The sequence below is a fragment of the Rhipicephalus sanguineus genome, chromosome 1 (assembly GCF_013339695.2).
Source record: "Rhipicephalus sanguineus isolate Rsan-2018 chromosome 1, BIME_Rsan_1.4, whole genome shotgun sequence".
Classification (NCBI taxonomy): domain Eukaryota; kingdom Metazoa; phylum Arthropoda; class Arachnida; order Ixodida; family Ixodidae; genus Rhipicephalus; species Rhipicephalus sanguineus.
Genome location: NC_051176.1, coordinates 308,775,327 through 308,793,693, shown reverse-complemented (window position 1 = coordinate 308,793,693; position 18,367 = coordinate 308,775,327). Strand labels below are relative to the sequence as shown.

The following is an 18,367-nucleotide window of genomic DNA, read 5'->3' as shown; positions in this document are numbered from 1 at the left end:
GACGTTAATTTTGAAATTATTTGGTCACTGCAGCGGCCACGAGCGCGGGGCTACCAAGCAGGCGCGCGCGCACCCGAGATGCTCGTTGTAAGAGACGGCGCAGTGAGAGCTCGTTTTCGCATCCTCAGACCGATTGAGTTCGAAACAGCAACACCTCTCGGGTGACTTGAACGACTTGAAAAGAGGTACGTGCAAACGTACCACTGTGGCCGCACTTTGGTGAGGGCGAAATGTGAACATCCGTGTCTGTATATTTAGGTGCTTGTTAAGGAACCCCAGGTAATCAAAATTAACCCGGTGTGCCCCACTACGAAGTGCCTCATAATCATATTGTGGTTTTAGCACATGAAACCTGAGCAATTATTATTAATTAAATTCAAATGAGTATCTTGTCACGGGATGGTCCCCTTCCACCTCTAGTTCCACGTCGCTTGGTATACAGAAGACTTTTTTGTCAATGCCATTATATCCGGAGCAGCCGCCTCGCACACAGCAAGTGTTAGGCATTGCTCCTATGGCACATTAAAAGCATCGATGTCACTGCACGAAAAGAGACGCGGAGGTGAAACAAATACAAGCACGCACAGCAACATGTGCGGCCATATTGTCTAGAACACTTGTAGCACCGCCTTCTGGCTACAAAACGCCGCAGCACAGAAACAGTGGGCGCTACATTAAGCTCTCCCATAGCATTACAGAGGAGTTACATGACCAGTAGAAAGCGTTGCAGGACCCTGGTAACACTCTGCAAGGGTACCTGTTCTTTACCGCAAGCACAAAAATGAAGTCTTGCTGCAGCCTGGCCAAGTATTGAAGCAACTATGCAGTAAGCATGATCAGAAAATGACTCACAGGTGTGGTCAGTTTAGACACATATTCCTTGAACCACTCTTCTCGCTGGGAGCTGCTTTCCACTGCCCGGTATCGAGCATCCTCTGCCATACTCTTCTTGACATCACCCCAACGGGAGTGTTTGTCCAATGTTTTCTGCTCTTTGAGCAGCTCCAGAAAATCTTTTTTCATCTATATGAAGAGAAAAAAAAAGAAGTACAGAAGGTAAGCAGTGAAATCAATATGGCTTTTAACAGGAAAGTGGTTCTTAAATATAAGGCACTGTTAGCCACAGCTTACACCTATCTACAGCACACAGGTACCATACAAGAGCATAATCAAAAGGAAAATGCCTTTATAAATAGAGTTGCAAATTGGCATGAAGCAATCTGAAAACACTGCTACATGGCTTGCTCCACATGCCTGCACTAGAGTTAATACATGGAACAACCCGCCTATCCTTGTGTAACAGCCGACAAGCACTAACACAAAACTGCACTCGTGCATATAAGGCAATAGGCAAGCACAAAAAGAGAATGCAGAAATCCCAGCCTCAAGGAACATACGCAGTCAAATGTGGTTAGCACACTAACCTTGCATACTGAATTCTCACACCAAAGAAATTTCCTGGATGGTTAAACTGTTTTGCAAAATGCTATGCTCTAAAGGTATGCAACAGCTGTTTTTATTTTCTTCCCGATAATGAGAAACAAAAAATGAAAGCAGAAAACCACACGGATGCTGATGTCCTGTTTTCAAAAGACTGCTTATGCTCCTTTTGTTTTAATAATTTCGAACAATGTGCCAACACTTTCACCCTTAAGCATGGGAAGCTTATAGGCCATTGTGCAACAACCGTCAATGCAAGACTTCAGTGCTACTCAGCAATCTCCAGTTCATTTTCCAGTGCCCGAAATGTTGAGTTACAGCACATAAGAATGCTACCCAGTGAACTGACAGCGATACATGAAATGCATTTGTTTGTAAAGGAGTAATCCACATATAAATGCTTGCTGGTCGCAGTTTGAAGAAATATTGAAGCTCAAAGAGCTTCAATCCCGGAGATGATGCTAGTATTTAAGCCTCATGAGATAGCTTGCACATTTGCTTATACACTGCACTCATACACTAATTGTAAAAGGGAAACTAACAAATTTGGTAGTTGATGTTTTTCAAACTTTTCTTGGTATATGAAGAACCTGCACCCAGGAGCTCAAAAACACATCAGATGCTATCACAACTAAACCAAGTCATTCCGGTAAATTATTACACAGTAAAAGAAAGCCTAAGATGCTCAAAAGAAAACCACTGTCTGGATGAATAACATAACCAGTAAACCAACTGCAACTAAGTGCCGCACAAAAAAACAAAAACAAAAAGAAGGCCCTTTCACAAATACAGTGCAAGTGCAGGAAGAGGAAGTCTTCGCCTTTACCGCACCTAAAGAACTCATGAGAAAAATAAAGCTCTGTAAGCAAAGTGGAAAACAAACTACATAATGTGTCAAGAGCCACAGAGGTGATATGTATTTCGCAAAGATGCCACAACTACAGTCGGATACAAAATGCCAGGAGAGGCAGTGCACAACTGACCAAAGCACGGCAGCTGACTGCCTCTGCGACTAAACAACCGGCCGCCTGGCTCATGACATCTCTATGGAGTGGGCGCCCATTGATTCAGGCTTGTGTGCATCCACCTTAGGGGAGGAAATGCTGCAGACTTCTGAAGTTGTGTCCGACTATAGGCATCCATGCTGTGCAATGAAGCGGTATGGAGGAATCGTAGAAAAGTACGTCAAAGCAGCAAAAGCCTTAGTTACCTACTTCAGTGGGTGGCAAAGGTGATGCGATGCATTTTTATTCGGTGAACAGCCATAATCGCTATGACGTGCATACTGCCCCACACACAGATGTGCCTGTAGTCTATTGGGTTCAGTTAGGAAGGCAAGAGGGTGCCAAGGGAAAGTGCTTCCTATTGAAGAGACACGATGTTTTGTTTCTTTGGATTGTACCCTTAGTGTGTTCATTTGGCATAGCACATCACCTTTGTTACACGCTTTATAGATCAAAGTGAGCAATTCTACGTGTCTGTCTCTTTCATATATCTTTTTCATTTTATGTGTCTTGAAACAAATAAAAAAATGATTCAAAGGCGCTTTATTCACCAAAAAATATATTTCTTTGTGTATGCAGAGGATTGGCTTCACCGCACTGCACCACGGAAAGTGCCCTAACCTTTTCGGTGCAGGAAATGTCGCTTAGAAATTGAAAACATAAAACACAGGGATATTCAAGTCCATCAAAACAAACCTTGGACGCACTGGCGGGCGTTTGCTTACATCTAACGCCGATACATCGAGACGTCGTCCAGATCCGATGATATACAGCAGTGGTTCTCACCCAGGACGGTCCGCAGAGACCCATTTAAATAAAACCACGTACTTCACGCTGCATGCTGTGTTGTGACACCCTCCCCCACCTTTCTCTCCCTGCAAGGAGTCCCTCATCCATTTCACCGGTCCACAAGGGTCCCCGAAAATTCATGGTTGAGAAACACTTATATAGAGAAACAATGCTGCGATGTGCAGTCACTGCCACACTCCTGAAATTCTCCATTTCACAAAACTTCGGCAAACAAGCACATTTTTGTTCTTTTTTTTTTTCTGAACAAAGCTGTTGCCGGCATGTGCGCGCCGCTCGCGTACGGAGGAGCATGACATTTTCTAACTCTGGTCACAAGAACAAAGTCCTTTCTCAACCAAAATGCGTGCTTTGAGCGCGTTTTTAAATTTTTTACTGTGCCATCTGTTGAAGTCAAAGAGAACATTGAGGTGCCTCCAAACGCTTCCTTCAGGGTGGACAAGCCTAGCTCAGCTTCGATAGGGAAAGCATTCCTTGGTGCATAGCTATGTTAGGGCATTACGAGGTTGAGTTCATTATTCAGCCTCATCATAATTCTGCAGTTTTACATGACAAAACAAAAATATGAATATGAAGCATGCTGCAGTAAGGGATGCTGGGTTAACTTTGACCAACTCGGGTTGTTTAACATGCATCTAAATCTATGGATGTTTCTACATCACACCGCATTACAATGCGGCTGCAGTTGCCAGGAATTGAACCTGCATCCTTATTAAAAGGTAAAGCTATGTGTGGCACTTCTCTAACGTACTGACACACTTTATCAAGCAAAACACAGTATGTGCCCCTGCAAATGCCCCATTCTGTTTCATTGCTGAAATCGTCGTGGTGCCCCATATTACTGAAGACCATAGTTACTCATGGTGTAGTGAATTCACGTTAGCGTGAACAGGGAAAACACAAACGTGCGAAAGAAGGAAGTAAAAGGCCAGGCGCTGTTTTCCTATTCGTGCTAACATGTATTCATTAGAAGTAGACCAACCCTCGGCCAGCAACACACCTAACTGAGCTACATTTCCAGTACATTAAGCCCCTTTGATATACCCACTTCATGCTATATGAGCTATTTGTCTCATATCATGCCCTCAGTGTGTCAGTCAGGGTTCATCACACTCTCCTTAAACGGACTGACAACCGATTTTTCTCACCCCAGTTTTTTACGGCGCAACAGAAAGCTCATCCTTCGTAGTGTTTGTAGCTGCAGGGGTTGATCCCAAAAGCATGTGGTTATTTTATAAGCAGTATTTTTTCAATCTGAAAAGCCTCTAAAAATGTATGAAGGCGTTCTACAGCAACGCTGTGAAGCGATAGTGATGCCAATAGCCCTCCTCGTAAACTGTTCATTACGCTCAAAGTACTAGCAGCCTGAAAAGCAGCAGCGTGTTTGGGTGGTTCTATAGGAGCACAGACCTTCGACTTGGGGCACTCCTAACTGCTCAGACATCAAAGTCGAAGCAAGAGAAGTTGCACGCAGCAGCTTCTGTCATTTACTACATCATTGCGCAACAATATTGCAGCAACCAGGCTGCCACTTGGCTCTGACTTTGGTCTCGTTACTTGCTCTCCACAATAACAGCAAGAAACAAATGGCGAAATCAGCCTCACGTTCACCTCATCTCAACAAGTACTGCAGATTGGGCAAGTTGGTGCATTATATTGTCGTTTTGCTATTCACCTGGTGCGCCACCGATGGCGGCGCTGCAAACGGTGCTCTGGTGACACAAAGGCGGGGATTCGGCTTTTGTCGTCTGCTAGGCTGTGGCTAGAACAGCACCACTTTCATTATAGTTTGTTCACGTCACATGGCGTTCCTTGACTACCAGCTGTACTTTCTTGTAATGATCGTTCTCTAGATGGCTGTTAGCATTACAGGACGTTAAGAACGGTAACACATTTAAGGTATCTTCTATATACACAGAGCCATCGCGGTCAGGATCATGCCACCGAGTTCGTAGCGTCACTCACTGGGCTGGATGGCGTTCGCCAAGCGAGTTAGAGAGAGTCTGCGCTGCTTTGGAAGCAAAGCGCGATCTATTTTACGGCTTATTCGCAAAAGTTAGCGTTATGTAAACAGACTTGAAAGTTCACACTCCACTCCTCAATTGTAGTCACGTACAAAAAGCTTTTGCCGACAAAATAAAATTGGTAACTTCATCGACCAGCGGGTTATTGCGGATAACTAGCGCAGATTGGGCGAGTTCGATGCACATTCAAACTTGTTACACGTACTATCGGCTAATAATGAAAAACCAGCAGTGGTGCGCGTGGTACAGTTCGCACCCTTATGATTAGAGATAGATACACTCTTGCGGTTTGCCGCTGGTGAGCCAGATTCATGCTTTCGATTGCGCGGTGCTGCGTAATCAGGTGTGCGTGCATGTCAATGGTGATGACAGGACGGCACGTATTATAGAGTTCTTAATGCTGGGGGACGCGCTCCGCTGTTCGTGTTTCATTTGTCACCGATAATAGAGCTTGGTAAACAGTAGGAAAAATCGGCGAATATGTCCAAGAAGAGGAGAAAAAGAGCTCTTTCCCACCATTCTTTTGGCCCCTTTGGCTCGTTATTGCTATTCTTTACCGTGCTGTAACAAGATTGAATATTTTACGGTGAAAGCTTTGGATTCCTGATCAAACGCAAAAATTCACCGTCGGTGTCCCTAGTTGACAGCGTCAACATGAGTGATGGAAAAAATCATCGCACGATGACGTCACCTTATGGCGTCCTCATGACATCCCAGACCGCCAATATTTGTGACGTCATAACGTCACGTCACATGATGACGTCATCACATGACATCATCGGTTTGCATTGCCTCCGTGATCGACCCACCGATCACGGAGGCAATGCAAAATCAGGCGATGTGTATAAAGCTTGCAATGCCTCCGATCTTGGAGGCAGTGCAAAACCACGTTACATCCAAAAAGCATTCGAAATGATCGAAGCGAAGAATGCTTCAGCACATCTAATGCTGCAGCTGCTCCAAGCCTACCGGAAAACGTCGCCTCAGTTGGACGACGACGACAATAACAAAATCGCAGCCACCGGTGAGCTCTTTCGTCCATCGCCGCACTAGATAAGCAACGTTGTTTGAAGATTGAGGAAGTGAGCACTCGCGACGCTCAACACAGCAGACGAAACAGCAGCGCTGACAACATGGCAGAAGCTGGCCAGTGACGTCACTGGCTCTCGCAGTCACCTGATAGTATTTAACGAGTAGGCCGACTACGTCACAAGGCCACCGAGTGCTCTTCGAAATCGAAACTGCCTCCGGTCGCAACATACAAGCAAATAATTAAACATTTGTCTCGAGCTGGGGCACGAGTTTCGTTGTCGCTATCAACGAGTAATTAGTCACTAATTAAGAGCAAAAAACAGAGGTTCACAAATTTTCTGTCACCATTCCTTTAAGGTTCTAAATGACACTACATTAACCACAACTGCCTCTAAAACCGCATGCAACCAGATTTCTTGTGATGTAGCATACATGATAATTACGACGCCGCCTGATAGATGACTGATGGTGTCACAATCTCGGTGGGCAACTTTGTACTGTCTAAGAAAGTTTGCGCTTTTTAAACCGAAATTTGTCTCCTGAGCGCATAAGGCAAAACGAGACAAAAGGTTTAAAATGTCTTTTACATCATCCAGGTTGTGCATGAGTCCATGGCAGTTCCAGTGAACAATGACTGCTTATTTTGTTGTATACAGAGGTGTGGACTAGGTGACAAAATTTATGTTTTGTTCTTTTGCTCTTCTAAGAGTAGAGCTCGAAGACATATCTAGTCACGTCCCCTTTCCAGGGGGAGCGAATGGCTGGTGAGCCGATTTACCTTGGCCAAGAGGCAAAGCAGGAACACCTTCAAGCTGCTTGCCTGAAGGCGCAGCGTTTTTTGGTGGTGCTTTATCCGTAGGTAGGGGCACCGTAGGGATAGGGGATGTCGCAATGCCTTCAATAGAATCCGCTTGCGGTGCCTTGGTTGGCAATGTGGACCTTGCTTCGAAAGCAGAGGCCTTTTGAGCCCCTGACGGCACCTCACAGGGGGGAGAAGGCAACGCTAGATCTGTGAAGCTGTACTGGCAGCCTGCAGATACCAGACGTCGCTTCGCCCCCCAGCGAGCTGCATCGGCATAGTGTGAGCTTGAAGACATTGAGTGCTTTCAGCGTGCTTCAGGATATGAAAGATTTTCTTTCACTATCAGTTGCACGATTTCTTTTTCTTTTTTTAAAGGTGTCGCAGGGATGCGAGTACGCAGGGTGAGGTTCACTGCAGTTGGGAAATTTCAAGACTGTTGTGTCGCATTCCTCCAACGGGTCTTCTTCTCTCCACATTTTGCACAAGTGATTGTTCCTCAGTAGGACTGCGAGCCACGTTCGTACCATTGACATTTAAAACATCTTCTTGGATTGGGGACATATGCTCTCACAGGACAACTTATGCAAGCTACATTTACCCTTTCTGGGAGATTGTTGCGGTCGAACGTGATCACTGTGTGTCTGGTCTTTATCTCTACACATTGGCTCTTTGGACAGTGATCCTTCGGACAGCGCTGACTCCTTGGTTTTGCAGATTTTCCAGGATGTCTGTGTCTGTTTCATACATCAACTGTTTTTCAGAGATCGCCCCTTGCACACTATTCAGGCAGCAGTGCAGAGTGAGAGTGCCTCTCGTCAGTTTAGTGAAACACTAACGTTAAAGAATCCCAGGTGTTCGAAATTTCCGGAGCCCTCCACTACGGCGTCTCTCATAAACGTACTGTGCTTTTGGGACGTTAAACCCCAGATATTATTATCGGTGAAGAACTAAAGCTTTTCTCTCCTTTCTGTGCAACTTCTTTTCTGAGGCCGATCATTCTTCTTAGAGTGAACAGATGCCATGCGTTATGTACAAACAGAGGGTTCCAGATATGTCGGCTGAGGTTCACCCTCACAGCAAGGTGCTGGAGCTTCCGGCCTGATATTCAGGTGGGAGCGCATTGGCTGGGGCTTGACCAAGACGCCGACCACCACCGTTTGCGGTTTCTAACCCTCCACCTTACAACCTATAGCCACGGCATGGATAACAGCATCAGTTGGGGGCTAAGGGTCCGGGGTGGTGCTAAGCACCATCACCTTGACAACTCAAGGTACCCTGGCGAGTAGCTCGGGTCAGTGGTGTCGCTACGCACCAAATGCCTGCCGAAGAAGGCGCCCCTGCAGGGAGACAGAATGTGTTGCAAGATAAATGAAAAGATTGTGAATTGTAGTGACAGAATTGAGGATGCTGTTTAAGGTGTAAGTAAGAATTATTATATTTAATTTCCAAAGAAAGTTATAAAATGACATGTTGTGCCATCTTGCAGAAAGCATTCGCACAATATGATGGAGTCATACCTATTACTCTTAGCTGTCACCCATTACTTAGCACACCATACATACCTGCTATTATTATGCTGATTTAACCCTTCAAGGGTTTACGCTGTACATGTACAACATTGCCTGTATGTTTAAAACATGCACCTTTTTCGGATCATTCCTCTTGCTTGGTATGTGCTGCCGTATTTCAGGAATACGTGGAATTTTTTTCATGCGCCGATGTCTCTCCGTTTCTTTTTTTTCCCCCAAAGCAGCGCGCCGGCATTCACTTGCGCATCCGAGCCCGTGCGCGGTACGGCTGGTTTCGGTTTCGTCTTTCGGGTGGTTATCGCTTCTCGCGCCCGCAAAGCAGACGGCTGTCTGGTTTCTAATCTCTCAAAGGGTGACCCCTTGTTACCCTCTCGTTTATTGCTCCCCGGGACGAGATTACATTTGTTTCCGTGCGGCGCAAAATTACACAAATGATGCCGCCATGGTTGCTTTTCCTGTTTTGGCGACTCAAAAAATCTAGCTTTGTCCTGTTGGCGATAAAACGAAAGATTATTATAGCTCTTTCACTCGTTTTTCTTTCCGGATGGGTGCAAAGCCATACAGTTTTCTTCCGTGCATTCACTCAGGCAGTTTGCTTATGTTACGAAAGTGTGTGCTGGTTGCTTTGCTGCTAGTGATTCGAGCAGTGATTCTTCCGATGTGGACTATTCTCCATGTGCCGAATCAGAATCTGATTCACTGGATGCCAGTTCGTCAGACGCTGATTTACTTATGAGTTCAGACTCTGATGATGATGAAGGAGTGACATCTCGACTATAACAAGCTGAAAAGTTTTTGGTTTTAGAGCAAGAACATTTTTTACCGGAAAAGTACTCGGGTGTGCTTATTTTTGTATCTCTGTGAGCTATGTTTTAATACAACGCATAATTTTATTTATAAAAGATTGCATGTGTTTTTTTTTTAGGATTTTACTTGATGTTACCCACAAATAAACCATGTGTATGTAACAAAGAAATGATTTTTTTGTCACTTTACAATCACGCAAAAAAATGTTAGACGATTTGTTTCTTAAATAGAATAGTCTGAAGAATTTAATTCAGCAATTAAAAAGGTACACATTTTTGGAGTGCATTTTGCAAAAAAAAAAAAAAATTGACTCTCAAAGGGTTAATCTGGAGCCCCTACCAAAAACGCCTAAACACTGATAAAGTTGGTCGATTCATATACTCTGTTTATTCTAGACAATCCAGTGTGTATGAACCATTAGCGAAAGCAAACCTAGAACCACTTTCACAGCGAAGAATAGCTTCAAAGCTTAAATTCATTTACCTTCTGTACCATGACCATTTTAAGATTTCATAGTCATGTTATTTACTTTACATTTTCCTGCACTTACCAAGAAATAACCGCAGTAAAACTATGCAACAACCTTCAAGCCGTGTGGAGCGTCAGCCGCGTCCCTTAGGTCCACTTCACTGTGTCTCCGCACTTGGGGTAGGAAGATAGAATGCTGCTTTGGATTTTCACACGTTTTGACACATACTCGTCGGCTTTCCGCAGTGCTGCCAATGAAGCGCCAGAGAAAAACAAAAGATGGTTTGTTTTAGAAATATATTTTTTAATAAAAGTACATGAGAAGCACTGGGGATACACATTTTTTTTTGTTTGTTTTATGGGCAGCTTGATTAAATGTGACTCGTGCCATTTGTGCCTTGGAGACAGCTGCTGCTTTGCTTTCTTATGCTCGACTCTTCGGCAGAGGTAACTGCATTGCCGACTGAGCGCGCGGCATCTGCAGGTCGTCTTTTGGCTGGATCCCTTGGCAGCACGTAACATGAGCATGGCAAACGACGGTGAGTATACTGCTGCTGCCTTGTCACACTTTACATGGAGAGCCTATTCAGGAGAAAGCGAAAACGATAGAGACTGTGCCGCCTTACGCTGAAGCCCTTGCATGTAGCATGGATGGCGAGAGAGTGAAAAAGGATGCGAATTTACTCTTCAACTGCATACCTTTAAAGAGGTTCTAGCTTGAAGCGGAGGCAAGAAGATGATACTATCGCTTCTTCGAGTGTGGCTCACATGATAGAAGAAGAAAGTGGCTGTGCCAGTGCTTCTGAAGCCTCTGAAGGTAAGCATCAATAATTTTAAAGTGCTTTTATTTCTTGATTTACGAATTGACTAGTAAGTCATGCCTTCATCTTTATAAGATGTGCTGTTATTAAGATCAGAAACATGCGGACAAGTAATTGAAGACCACTTCATTTTGCTTGACAGTTCTAAGTTGTAGAAAAAGAATAAACACAACCACAAGAAACCGAAGCAGCAGTCAGCTCTGCCGCACAAATGGCACAAGTCACACTTAAGCGAGCTGCCCGTAAAAAAAAAAAAAAGAACATAAAGTGTATACCCAGTGTTTGCTATGCACAGCAGAACCTCGTTGATACCTTCCCATTTTCTGATTTCCTAAATGGACCGCCTTTCCTCACATTTTTTTTTATTTCAATAATGTACTTTTATTATTAACAATATATTTCTAAATCATCTTTCATTTTCTCTTCGCTGGTGGCACTGCAGAAAGCCGATGAATGAGTGTCAAAACGTGATAAGACACAATGCAGCATATCATCTTACCAGTTGTGTGGCTGCTGCATCTTTCCCTTGCTTCAAGGAAATATGGTGGCAAAGTGAAGCGAACTTACAAGCCAGTGCATGTGGCAGATGCTCAACATAAAGATGTTTTTCTCATTTAAAACAAAAATTACTCTACTTAAACTTTCACAAATAAAGCTCTTTTGTATACCCCTTCTAAATGAGTACAAGAATGCCTTTTTACTCGGACCAGATCGCCAATCTGCATGTGCGCGAACATAAGGCATTTCACACATTTTTCAATGTTTGCACCCTTTCCACTTCAAAACTACTGGGTCATCGACTTCAATACTTTTTCCACTATTACTGCCAACTACCGAGCCATGAGATGTAGTTGTATAGCTTCTAAATTTTGTAGAATGCAAAAAAACAATTGTCAAAGTAGGCGAAGAATTAGCATATAGCTTCACCATAAAGACAACGTAGCGGATGTCAATTGAAGGGAATAAGAAAGCACCATTCATTTTTTAGCAACTAGCAGTGATTTAAGGTGCTCCGTGTAGTATTGTACTTTTTGGGGTGTTTTCTGGCAGCCTATGTTTTGTGCACTACTGCAACATTGAAATCACTGTAAAGGACAGAACAAAATTTTTTCATGTAAGAGTACTTCATGAGGGCAAATAGTACACTGAAATGATTGACCTCAATTTTTCAAAATAGAATATCGAAAAGGGTCGAATGCAATGTCTGGGACGTTTGGAATGAAATGACCCTATAGTGAAGTGCAGTGTAATAAAAAGAAAGCCTCTCAAAACCATCGCCTGTGCTGCGTGCCGACATATCCTACTCCACCTATGCCGCACATAAATGCTACTGTGCTCACCAATCACTGCTTCCAGCAAGTTTCCAGTGCACCAACTTCTCACTGCAGACAGAAAAATGCTGATACAAAACGTTCAACGGTACTTTCGGCGTTGCCACTGCATTCTGTTGCCCTAATGCAGACAGGTGTCATAAAAATTGGTTTTGTAGCCATATTGTAGCAAGACATTGTAGCCATATAAAAGCCACTGCTCAGAATTTAAGGCTTAAGGGGGGACACTGCTCTTAAAAAATTTTTCTTTATTTCTTGATCGATTTTGATGAAACTTGACAACTTTATGTATATTTATGTACTGATTTCAAATATCCAATTACTTTTCTGGTATAGTGTGTAGTTTTTAAAATACAAAATATTTCCATGCCTATCGGGAAGCAAGATTATTTTTAAACTGAGTGCGTTACAAAGTAAATCAGCATTTCACAATAATCTCCTATCGGAACTGTGTGCAGTGCAACAAAAATGGATGTTCCAAACCCATATGAACAAAAGTTATGGTATGTTGAACATTCGCGAGTGAGTCAATTTTAAGCAGGAATTTCACTCGTGAATGTTGAACATACCATAACTTTTGTTCTAATGGTGTTAGAACATCCATTTTTGTTGCACTGCACACAGTTCCGATTGCAGATTATCGTGATATGCTGATTTACTTTGTAAATAACTCAGTTTAGAAAAAATCTTTCTCCCCAAAAGACATATGAAATATTTTGTATTTTAAAAACTACTCATCATACTAGAAAAGTAATTACATATTTGAAATTAGCACACAAATATACATAAACTCAGGAAGTTTCATCAAAATCGATTAAGAAATAAAAAACTTTTTTTCAAGTGCCATGTCCCCCCTTAATACTAGTGGGAGGAAGCATTATGAAAAGCTCGAAAGAAAAAAGAAAGGCCACTTATGAAACCGAAATAGACCGCTGCTATTACCACTTGTGAGGAGTGACCTACAATGTGTGGCTCCTCGACACAAACCCAGAGATTAAGGCGGAGGCCTACTGTGTTCTGGGACTTAAGTCAAAGTGACATCCACCCTATGCATGCATTGTCTACTAAGGTGCTGTTGAAAAACTGCTAAGAAAACGATTTGCTTACTAGATCTGTGATTTTGCCAAAATATCAGTGATATATACTACTCACTTGAAATTTTGCCAAAATTCAACTTCCACTGCAGTTCAGCTTTAATACATTGCATTTCATTTTTTCCCCTCTCACCTTTTAAATGAAAAGTGCTCAAGTCAGAACTTTGAAACCCATGTGTAAAGAAGTGGTGAATTCCAACTGTCCCGAGGCAATATATAATTAATACAAGTTGAACATCTGCCAATGAGCAAACTGAACTAGGTTTTTCTGTGCTTTCTGTAATATATAGTGACCCCTGGCTGTGGTATACTTGCATGTTCAGCCACAGACATATTTATCTGCTCTTTATGTGGATTTGAATCATCGGGAAGCAAGCTGCAGAACTTTGCATACAAACTGCACGACCCCCACCCCTCTCCATCATTCACTGGGCACATTCCCATGCGCTGTATTATAAACTGTCACAGGAAAAAGAAGCTATCAAGTCTTCTTCTTCTAAAAAAAATTACCAAAGACAGTCTCAATTCTATCCAATGTTGCTGCTGCTGCTGCTACACACCTTGACACTAACGTAAGAGAAAATAAACAAAGGCAAGCCACAAGCACAGCAGCACAAATTTCTCAGATGAAGGGCATAGAGCAGGGTATCAATGTTGTCACAGTGGTCCACTATTATTGATAATAAGATGTCTGCAATGTGCCTCTCAGTTACAAGCTGAAAAAAAAAGAAGGTAAGGAAGAGGAGCCGGCTCCTCAGCAGAAGCAACGAAGTGTAAGGCTTCAGCATCTGACTGGCGAATGAATACATATGAGCTTTATAAATGCAGTTACATCTAGCACTCCAATTGATCATGTGCAAAACAGCTTTCAACTTTATAGATGCCACTAACAGACATGATGCACACTCACTGCAATTCAGCAACAACTAGCTTAATGAGCAGCATGCATGCTTGGTAATGCAACTATAAATCTGCACACTGCCAACATTACCTACACAGACCAAGAGAGCAGTATGAGAAAAGCCAAAACAACTGATGAAGAGGACTGGAGTTACTGCCAACACCACCGAGAAGCAGGAGCAGTTTTCCTTACCATGTCTCCGGTTCATCCTGCACCTATTCAAAAAAATTGCATTAGCCAGCTCCAATCATAGTTTGGGCAGGCTAAGTCTCCCATGTTCCGCAGTAACATATACATCGTTACAAACAAAAATACTAATAACAGACCCCGTAAGCCACTACACAGAGGTGTAGTGAAGCTGCTGAACTGAAATGTGCAGAAAGGTTCGAAACATAGGTGTGCAAATAATTTAAGCTTCAGTAACTAACCAGTAAAATACTGTAACTCAATCTCAATACACCCAATACTCAATTAAAAAAAACAATTGAAGCACGGTCAACCATGGCAGAGTTTGCAACTCTCTCAAGCTATAGCACCAGGGTATTGTTCACTTGCATTGCATTAACCCTTCTTCTTTACATGAAAACCTGCAGAAAACACCACACTGTAAGAACTGTGTACAGCAAGGGAGTGCAGAGTTTCTAGTGGAATGCATGTCACATATTCTGCTATTCAGTAGGGAGCAAAATGGTGACTCGATGGAAACTACCAGACATGGCTGTTACTGTGCGCCAGGAAGATATGCTGAAGTGTTAGGCTCAAATATGGTTGTGGCTAGAGTGTGGAATGCTATGAATGAATTCCAAACGCCACTGTGTGCAGTAAGGCACATGAACCTTGATTGGAACACACACCTCATGTTGACGCAGATTATTACACCATGAAAATGAGCCAGGTGACATGCGAATGCATACAATTTATCTTTTAGAACTTTCATATCTGGACATGATAGATATGCCACTCAACCTTTTTATTTGCGAAGTAAATTAGCCTTCATCCACTTTAATCAAATGCTCTGCAAGCTACATACATGTGGCTTGTGAAGAAACTTTAGATTCACTGGTAAAAGCATTGTGAAAAATTAGTGTGAAATTCAATAAAATCTAAAATTTTCAAATTATTAGTTTGCAGTGCACATCTGTGACCAAAAAAGTAAGCAAACTATAGTCGGATACAACTTTACAAGTCTGCGGCATGTCCTCCTCAAAGGCGGATACACACAAGCCTGCACCAATGGGCGTGCGCTCGAGAAAGACGAGGCGGCCCTGTGGAGAACACAGCCTTCTTTAGTCGCTCGGGCTGCTGCGTTTCGGTCATCCGGACTGCTTAAGTTGTATCCGACTATAGAGGTTCGGCGAGGAGGCATCAGGCGATTTTCCTTACTGTGTTGCCATGTAGCTTGCAAGCAAGGACATGGCACTGCACACATTGCACAGCATTTACGAGTTCCCCATTCTCAAATTTGCCCAAATTATTTTTCCTGCGAAACTCGGGGTGCACATGCTCCTCATCATGGGTGCACTGTGAAAATTTGCTGGGAGGCAGGAAGAGAAGTTTTTTTTTTCATAGCACTGTCATCATAGGTCGGCAAACTCACTCAGGCTCGCTCAGACTCGGATCGAGCCATGAGTCCGAGTGAGTTCAGGTGAGTAATAACCTGGTGAGAATGAGTCGACCGAGTCCGGGTGAGAAAAATTTTAGCGAGTCTGAGTGAGCCTGGTTCAAGAAAAATTTGCGAGAGTCTGCGTCCAAGTAAGCCCCAAGTGCAAAATGTATTTCTTGAGCGAGTCTGAGTGAGCTTCACATTTTTTGGCGACCTATGGTCTTATCTACTCAACTTCAGCATTACTATCTGCCCTATGTAGGCGCACTTTCATACTCACATCTACTCACACATACTTCAGAGCACTAGCGTTCATACCTCCCCCCCTCAATATTTATTAATCAGAGGAGTGAGCTAGGATCTCCCCCTCTCCCCCTGCAAACTTTTTTACAGGAAATTTTTGACAAAAATATCTCGTGTGAGTCATCTCTTTCAATAAAAATGTTACTGGATTGCAACTACTGATAACTCGTATTTCAAGGTATGAGATCAAAAGGCGCCAAGCAGAGCACCGATTATACGATATACTGGTGTTAAAGAGCACTGACATTGTGGTCAAAAAAGCTAATTATATGCAAATGAACTCATGAGTAGACTCACTCAGACTCCCATAAACTCAGATCGAGCCGTCAGTCTGAGTGAGTCCATATCAGTAATATTTTGGTGGGCTTGAGTCCAAGTGAGTCCGGTTGAAAAATTGAAATTTTAGTAAGTCCGAGTCCAAGTGAGTTTGTTTGAGGAAAACTTTGGTGAGTCCGAGCGAGCTCTACATTTTTTGCTGACCTATCATTGTTATGTAGCTCGGAAGCTAGGAGGACTTGGCATTGCAGACCTTGCAAAGCATTTGCAAGTTCCTAATTCTCTCTCAAAGTTGCTAAAAAATTTATTTTTCCTGCTGAACTTTGGGTGCACATACTCTTGTGATAGGGGTGATAGGGATAGGGGTAAAACCCTGAGCGTGCAACTAAATATACAAAGAAGACTGGTTCGCAGAGCAGTGCGCTGCAGGCTTCGATTGTTATCGAGGCTTTGGACCGCGTGCCCAGGGCGTTCACCCCGGTCGAGCGTGACCTGGCTGCCAGCAAGACGTCATGGTGCGGCACAGCATGTTCAAGCTCGAGCCACCAAGCCACACAACAAGGCGTGTGCACACCATGAACGCGACCACGATGGACTCGACGCCACGTTGCCCGGTGCTACAGTCATCGCAACGACGGTGCGCGTGAGTGCTGTCTTTGAGAACTTGGTGAAGCGGGAGTTAAGCCCATTTACTGTTAAGCCTATACCGAGTCTTTGTGGTGCCCTTTTGTGCGTCATTGTTCTTCTCGTCCATATAAATGATTTCTTCATGTTCATTGGCTCACCTTGTGTGTGGTTGATGACCTGGGCCCACTGAGTAATCCCTTACTCATCACACTCTTGATCGGAGGTGTACAGTGGAAACTTGCAAAAAGCTGTCCCATTCGGTAAGGTTATTTTTGTTAGATATTTTTGCAAGGCTTGTCCCTGAGACATCCAGTGTGAAATTGAGTTTATTAAACCTTTCTCTACAGAGTTTTTTGGCCAGAAACGATACAAAAATACCGATTTTTTTATTTGCCTATATGATTCAACGTGTCTTGAAACAACTTAATACTAATAAAAATAAAATAATAATAAAAATAAAGCGAGCGCTTTATTTTTTTATTAGGTGGGGGTTCGTTAGCATCGTCCACTGCCAATATGTCGATTGAGACACGGTCACCGTCCGAATCTGATGATTTATAGAAAATATGCTGTTCTGTGTAGTTGTGGCCACACTCGCAGGAGAACTGAAATTCCTCTCATTCCACAAAACTTCCGAACAGAGCTGTGGCCGGCATGCGCGTGTCACTCGCACACACACGAGGACACTATTTTTTAATTCCGGTTGCGGGAATGAAGTCCTTTCTCGACTGAAATGCAATTTTTAAATTTTTTTATTGCATCATCTTTTCAAGTCAAAGAGAACTCAGCAGAATGAATCAGGGTAGCTTAACTAGGCCCCCAAATGCTTCTTTCAGAATGGTTTAACATAAAAGTTACTTAGGATGTGCAAGCTAAATGGCATCAGAAAATCAATGGCAAAAGCTGCACTGTACGAGGCAGTCCATCAATTCAGAAGCCAGCCTGATCTAAAAAGTTGACAAGTACTGTGAGATGCTTAAGTGAGTCCTCTCTCAAAGTCTAGGTGATGTGTAGAGGTATGTTAACTGTTGCAGCTGTAGTGTGGTAACAGTAACATAAACTGAAATGAAATGAAGTGGATGAAATATCACCCTTTCTGTCGGTGAGGTCAGAACACAAAACCTACCAATTACGTGTCCGAAGCTCTACCAATTGAGCTACGATGAAACGCGCTTCCCCATCCACTTTGTTGACTATTTCTGTATGTGTAATCCCAGAGAGTGTTAGCCAGTGCCGCTTGGAGCCGAGGCGGCGAGCGTAGAACACTCTTTTTGTCAGAGGACGTCACGTAGCTTGTGAACTTTGCATGAGACAGCAGCTGTCCAATAAACTTTTCACGTTGGCACTAGCATTGTTTTTTGGGAGCTTTATGCCCGTGCCCGTACAATCGGGAGGATTGCTGAAAATTCAAGTCTCCCGGACAAATCAGGAGAGTTGGCAGGTATGCAAATATGTCATGAAGACAATGAGTCCGGGGGCCACACTTAGCTAACAAGCA

The 18,367-nt window shown here is 43.3% G+C and overlaps 1 protein-coding gene across 3 annotated transcripts in view; it reads right to left on the bottom strand.

Moving 5' to 3' along the window:
* The window catches only part of LOC119379424 (transcription elongation regulator 1), a 417,021-nt gene that overhangs the window by 62,037 nt on the left and 336,617 nt on the right, over positions 1-18,367 (bottom strand). For all 3 annotated transcript variants that reach the window (XM_037648731.2, XM_049411976.1, XM_037648732.2), the window contains exon 14: positions 853-1,023. In XM_037648731.2, coding sequence (XP_037504659.1) covers positions 853-1,023 — 171 coding nt within the window. The remainder of the gene's footprint in view (positions 1-852; positions 1,024-18,367) is intronic.